Source organism: Nestor notabilis, unplaced genomic scaffold, assembly GCF_000696875.1.
Source record: "Nestor notabilis isolate BGI_N333 unplaced genomic scaffold, ASM69687v1 scaffold34472, whole genome shotgun sequence".
In the NCBI taxonomy this organism is placed as follows: Eukaryota; Metazoa; Chordata; class Aves; order Psittaciformes; family Psittacidae; genus Nestor; species Nestor notabilis.
In genome coordinates, this window is record NW_009920280.1 from 36,641 (window position 1) to 43,625 (window position 6,985).

The 6,985-nt window shown below is 50.4% G+C and overlaps 1 protein-coding gene across 1 annotated transcript in view; it reads left to right on the forward strand.

Moving 5' to 3' along the window:
* The window catches only part of PXN (paxillin), a gene marked incomplete at its 5' end in the record, with an annotated part of 18,528 nt that extends 11,544 nt beyond the window's left edge, over positions 1-6,984 (forward strand). The window contains 5 exons of the mRNA XM_010010600.1: positions 2,938-3,108; positions 3,453-3,626; positions 4,173-4,254; positions 4,618-4,766; positions 6,627-6,984. Coding sequence (XP_010008902.1) covers positions 2,938-3,108; positions 3,453-3,626; positions 4,173-4,254; positions 4,618-4,766; positions 6,627-6,893 — 843 coding nt within the window. The remainder of the gene's footprint in view (positions 1-2,937; positions 3,109-3,452; positions 3,627-4,172; positions 4,255-4,617; positions 4,767-6,626) is intronic.
* Position 6,985: the final 1 nt, after the last annotated feature.

Genomic DNA, 6,985 nt, shown 5'->3' on the forward strand with positions numbered 1-6,985 from the left:
TTAGCACCAAGACACTTGTTTCTGTTGGCTGTCAGACTGAAGATGATGCTTTCTTCCCGCAGATGCAGGCAGGCTTCTCTTTTCTGGTTTGTTTTGTTAGCAGTGCTTCCCACTTCAGTTACTGCTCCCAAGTTGATAGCTCAGCAGATACAACATTTGGGTAAAAGCTGGTACCGAACTGCTAGATAGGAGAGGGGACTCATTGGCAATATCTAGTCCCATCTGTGCGGTTTTAGCTCTGCAAAGTACATGTCTGTGTTATAACCTGCTGGGCATGTGTGATTCCTGTCTGTCCTGAAGATCACTTTGTGCAGCAGGGACTCTGTTTTCCTCTGAGGTGAAGAGGGGAGCTCCAAAACACGGGCTGCAGTTCTCCCTGCCATGATCTCTCTGGCAGGAGTAAAAGATGGCAAAATCTCCATACTGGAAGGAGTGAATCAGCAGCTTTCCTGTGTTTGCCTCTTTAGACGGGTGTCCACAGTGCGAGTGGATTTTGGGGAGGAGATGATGTGATCAAGAGCTGTGTTCTGCATCTCCTTTCAGGGATGGGCTGTATCTCCAGGGGTGTGGGAAGTCTTAATGTAGATGAGCAGTGCAGTGGTGTGCAACGTTATGTGTGCAGGCAGCTCTCAAGCAGTGAGCAAGGGAACACCTCTGCATCTTAAACTGTTGTACTTTCTAGGTGACCTCTGCTCCTCCCCTCACCCACAGTGCCAATCTGCTGGCTGGTCATGCACCCCTGGGCCCACCCACCCCTGAGAAGGCAGGACCTCCTTTCTATTTACTTAGCATGGTGTGCTCTTCTGGTCTATGAGTGTGCTGCCAATGCTGCTGGGATCTGCTCCTGGAGCTCCCTGTGCCATTAATGTCGATGGTATCCTGTAGTGCATGGTTTGCTGCTCATAGAGCCCCTGGATGGCAGATCTCACGGGTGAAGGGTGGGAATTTGAAGGGCCTTTGCATGATGAATTTAAGTGGATGCTGTGCTGAGCGTCCCCTGTGAACAGCAGACACTGTGTGCAGGAGGGGGAAACAAACCTCTTTTAGGTAGGGACTAATCTATGAGCTGTCGAGAAGGTTGGATCACCAGGTCAGGTGTCAATTGCAGTGCTCACGGGTGGTTGTGCCTGCACTGAGGTTAGCTGTGGCTCGCAGGAGTGTGTGGCTTCTACAGGCAAGGGTGAAGTCCTTTGGTGCTGCATGTTGAGTTCATCTTGTCTCCTTTCTTTCCATTTATGTGGCATGTGTGCCTGCCCTGCCTGGTGGCCACAAGCCCCTGGTTAGGGTGAGAAGGGGGTATGATTCAGCCCTCTTCCTCCTGCTGTGCTCTGCAGGAAGCCCTGGCTTTGTCCTGGGGCTCTGGCCTGGCTCTGTATGCAAAGGCCTGTTGTCTCTGTGAGAAGTCTCCTTGCAGTGATGTGCTCTGGAGACATTCACTCTAACTATTTGGTAGCAAATGACCACAGCGTGGTTGAGGGTTTGTTTTAGGCTCAAGATGTTGGAGTGTGGTGGGGGCTGCAAGTTATGGAATGGCTGGAAGGGAAGAAGTGGGGAAAAGCTGTGTGTTCGGCTCCGCTGGGAGTCATGCTGCATGCAAGGCAAGGCTGACATGGAGTGTGTGTATGTGTGTGTGTAAAAATGCTAAAGTTATGTATGGCATGAGAGTTTTTATACAAACAAGTAGAATCCAGAGTTTGTCATTGGGTAAACTGACTACAAATACAACCAGCAGCAGGATGGAGAATAGAGCTCCTCCTGTGGCTGGAAGGGCACGTTCTGCCAAGGCTCTGGAGCACTTCAGCATGTCCCTGCTCCCCTGGCTGTGCTGGCAGGAGCCTGGTGGGTTGTTCACGAATGTAGATTTTATGTCTGGTTTGATCTGTCCTCTTAGTAAGAGAAAACGTGTGCTCCAGACCACCATCTCGGGGAGGGACTTCTTTGGGTCTCTGTAAACCTGACAGTAGCTGTTGCAGTGCAAAGTCAGCTGAAATAATCTGTATTTCATTATTGCAGTTTGTCTGTGAAGAGGCTGCTCTCCAAAGAGAGCATATACTTTGTTTATAAGTTATGAACCTAAGTAAAACCTTTCTCCCCCTCCTCTGGGAAGCCTTTCCAAGCCGTGTGTACTGTGCTGTGGTGTGAGTTTCAGAAACAGCCTCTGAGACAAGTACCTTAATCCCCTTCCCCCCATTCCCATGCATTTCCAGCGGTCCCACAACAGACGTGGCAGTCCTTCCATTGCAGTCCTGTCTGCTGGGGCTCTGCTGCGGATGCACTGCCCTCTCTGTAGGTAAACAGCAGGCAACTTGAAGGGAGTTATTCCCTTCCTGCTTCCACTTGCTTAGCTCAGGCATGGGATGAGAGCCACCTGATGGGGGCCAAGGAGACATGGCAAAAAGGTCTGCAGAAAGTGGTGCAAAGAGAGGGAGGGGAAGAGACAAGGTTATTCTAGCTGAAAGGGAGGTGAGGAAGAGAAAAGGGATCTCCATCAGAGAGGAGAGAGTGACAACTAAGAGTGAGCAACAGCATAGGAATAGAGAGGGGTAGAGGAGAAGGGGCCCTCTGGATGGTGTCTCTGCTTTGTCAGCTGGCCAGGAACTGATGAGGTAGAGGGAGATTTTTGGCAGAGGCTTACAGAGCACTGTACTGGCTGCCTGGATGTGCTGGTGACTTCTGCTGTATGTGCAGTGAAGGAAAATCAAGTCCTCGGTTTACAGCTCTGCTGTTACACATCCCAGGGTCTCTGCATATGTCTCTGCATGGACAGAATACAGATGAGTACTTGATCCTGGCTCTCACTGGCTTCTGCAGAGAGTGTAGCTGTCTCCTAGCAATCTCCTGGCTACACAGGAGCCAGCCATGGGCAGCAACAGCAGGCATTTATCTTGTAAGCACAGCAGCACTTACCTTATGGCCTTTGTTTTCTCTTCCCTGCAGTTCATGGCACAAGGGAAAGCCGGGAGCAGCTCCCCTCCATCCACAGCCTCCAAGCCTGGCAGTCAGCTGGATACCATGCTGGGAAGCCTCCAGTCTGACCTGAACAAACTGGGTGTAGCTACAGTTGCCAAAGGTGTCTGTGGAGCCTGCAAGAAGCCTATTGCTGGGCAGGTGAGTCGAAGGTGCTGTCTCATTGCTGAATCTTGGGCTGCAGCTGGGCGTAATGGGGAGGGCTGTTTCGTGAGGCTGAAGAGGCTGGAGATGCTGGAGAAACTGAAGTACTCTATTTATCCACTGGCTAGGTACGCTGTAAGCTCCTCCAGTGACTTCTACCCTGCCCCTGAGGGACTGCCCTCTCCTGAGATGATAGGTAATTCAGTTTTCATGCTACCCCAGTCCAGGGCTCACTTGAGTAGTAGAACTTGCCATTCTTGCTGACCTCCAGCTGGTATCTTGTCCTGTGGTCTAAGGGAGAGTGAGATGGAGTTGTCCTTCATAATTTGTCTTCCCAACAGGTAGTTACAGCCATGGGGAAAACCTGGCACCCTGAGCACTTCGTCTGCACCCACTGCCAGGAGGAGATCGGGTCACGAAACTTCTTTGAGCGGGACGGTCAGCCCTACTGTGAGAAGGACTATCACAACCTCTTCTCCCCTCGCTGCTACTACTGCAATGGGCCGATCCTTGATGTGAGTTCTTTGAGGGGATTAAGGGTGCTGGCAAGGTGCTGCAGGCCTGGGTGGTAAAAACTCCACTCCACCAATGTGTCCTGGGTGGAAGATTTTGTTTGGGGATTTACTTTTTCCCTTTACCCTGGCTCTGAAAGGGAAACAACTTGTGTCAGTCCAATTCTTACACTAGTGAGAGGAGTTATCCCTCTTACCTTCACTGAAGTTCCTTCAGAACCCCACATCATTCTGATAATGATTCTTCAGCTTTTGTCTGTTGGTAGCCGGTAGTAGCAGGCACCAGTGCTAGTCCTGAGAGCTGGACGGGGCCCTGTATAAGGGAGGAAGCGGAGCCTAAGATCCTTTTAGGGTAAAAAGAAGTGTGCAGTGGGGAAAGCCTGAACGAGCCAGAGGCAGGGGAGAATTGACTCAGCTCTCTAAAGGACAGTCTGTTTTAATGCATGCTCTTGTCAGCACCACCGTTCTTCCCCCCACCAAGCCCCTCCTTACCTCCAAGCTGAAAGCCGTCATTTACGTGTCTTGCACTTTGTGTCTTCTTCTGAACAGAAAGTGGTGACGGCTCTGGACAGGACATGGCACCCTGAACACTTCTTCTGTGCCCAGTGTGGAGCTTTCTTTGGACCTGAAGGTATTGCTGGTTTATGTAAGGGGAAAACAACGTCGTCCCTGAACTCAGACAAGTGTGTAAAGCAGAGCTGCTATTAGGGGCCAGCCTGAGAGATGACAAGGGAACTACTGAAGATGGAAGTCCCAAGGACTATAGCTGTTTATGGGGGAAAGATGCTACCAGTAATCTTTTCTCCCTGGGGAGGAAGAGTATGCATGTGCCTGTGTGCACGTGGGACAGGAAAGGCAGCACAACGAGGAACTTGCTGTGTGTGTTAGCAGGGGGAGGATGATCCTACCCACACTGGCTACCCCTCAGAGCTTGGCTGGCCATAGGTAAAAAGGTGAGGAGCTGATGCACTTTGCCTCTCTTCTTCTTTGGCAGGATTTCATGAGAAGGATGGCAAAGCCTATTGCCGCAAGGACTACTTTGATATGTTTGCTCCCAAGTGTGGAGGCTGTGCCCGGGCTATCCTGGAAAACTACATCTCTGCCTTGAACACCCTGTGGCACCCTGAATGCTTTGTCTGTCGGGTAAGAAACCCAAGGTCCTTTGCTGCTGCTGTACACCCCTCTCATTTCCACCCTGCAGGCATCTGGGCCCTTATCAGGAAAAGGCGGCTGTGGGGTAGGGAAGGGCAGCCAGCCCCACAGGATAAAAACATGTCAGCAACCAAACACCTTCTTGTTCCTCTGCCTGTTTATATTAAACTTTCTTGCTGCTTTGCTCTTTCTGTTCCCAGCTGGAATTATGGGCTTCTGCAGCAGCTCACAGATAAACAGAGACATTTTCTGTGACCTTTAAATAATTATAAGCTAAACTTCTCTCTAAGCACTTGCTTCAGCAATCAGATTTTGAGGATCTTCCTCCCATGCTCCATCTGACAATGTAAACTAATGAGACTGACCTTGTTCAGGCAAACATGCAAGTCAGTGAAATAGTAGCAGGCTCCATACAACAGGCATAATAAACAGGAATACTGCAGATTAAATGCTTGGCACTCTTTCAGAGAGCATTGCAAATATTAACTCTTACAGGCCCCAAGAGATGAGCAAAATCAACCAGTGTTTTCTAGAGTGGGAAAGAAGGGCAGAGACCAGAACAAGCAGCCAGAACCACGAGCTGCCGATTCCTGGTGTGATGCTCAGGCAGCTGCTTCTATTAGTGTGGCCAGCACCAATGTCTTCCAGGACATGAGATGTGATTCTCTTCCTGGTTTTGCTAAAGCTGAGTAGACTTTTCAACTGTCCTGCTGACTGAGAGAGGAAGCTCTTTATTGAACTGACTGTCAGCATTAGAAAAGCCTGGGACTTGCTGCAGGCAAACTGCATTCATCCCGGTATTGCGAGCGTTCAGCTATCCACGGCTCTGCAGGCTGTTTGCTGGATGACTCTGTACACACTGGGGCCTGGCTCTGTGTGATACTCTGTCCCCTCCCTGGGGAAGAGGATGGTGTTGGGGCTCAGCAAAACCAGGATTCTGGAAGTTGGCTTCTCCTCTGGGCCTTGCTGCTGGTATGTTTGCTAAATCTGGCAGCATTCTCAACTCCCACTCACCCCCTGCTGCCCCAGTTTCCCACTTGTACAAGGATGGGAGTCTCCCCAGCCTTGTGGGATGGTGGGTGCTTCTGTTGCAGGTTCTGAAGTGTGGCATCCTCAGCTGCCTGGCACTGAGAGGGGTGAGGAGCTCTGGGCACTAATAAACACATAGCTGATGTATCCTCTTCTCCTCATCGGCTCAAAATCATTAGCACTGTAGAACAAACAGTTTCTCCCGGTAGCAACGCGTATGTACCTGGTGGAGATGATTCAGGTTTGATGATCCTGCACGGTGTTCCTGTGTAACGGCAGCCATTCTGGAGACATCATTTGTAAATATTAATTCTGCCTCATTTTCTCAGCTGGAACCAGTCCCACATTCATCAGAGTTCTGCTACATTAAAGTCTGTGTTGGTCCCTGCTTCTACTGCTATTGTGGGGAAGCTGGAGTTGGATTAAAAAAATAAACCAGAAAACCCCCAATGTAACAAAACCCAGCAGGGAAAGGTGCTGCACTGTTTCCCATCTCAGGGTAAGGAGCGTTCTCCTTTCTCCTGGCTGGACACGTCTGGTAGGTCATCTGTAGTATTTTCCTTGTGGAAGTGAAACCAGCTTGGGGAAGGTGCATGGTTAATTCCCTTGCTTATGGCTGTATCTGCCTGTCTGTCAGCCTTTCCGTGGAAAATCTTCTTGATGGACAGAGTTAGGCTCTTTGGACAACAGGATGATGCTGAGAAGCAGCAGTTCACCCTGGCCACAGTACAGCTAAGCTGTGCCACAGAGCAGAGGAGGCTTGTGGAGCTGCCTCCATCCCCAGTTACACAATCTGTCCCCTTGTGCTTTATCCTCCTGCAGGAATGTTTCACACCATTCATCAATGGCAGCTTCTTCGAGCATGACGGGCAGCCCTACTGCGAGGTGCATTACCACGAGCGCCGCGGCTCGCTCTGCTCCGGTTGCCAGAAGCCTATCACAGGACGCTGCATCACTGCTATGGGCAAGAAATTTCACCCCGAACACTTTGTCTGTGCCTTCTGCCTCAAGCAGCTCAACAAAGGAACCTTCAAAGAACAGAACGACAAGCCCTACTGCCAGAACTGCTTTCTCAAGCTCTTCTGTTAGAGGCATCATAGATGGGCGCTAAGCATCTTTCTGCCACCCCCTTGGCAGTTCTGTCTCTCTGAACATTACTGTGATTTAGAAACCTGACCAGG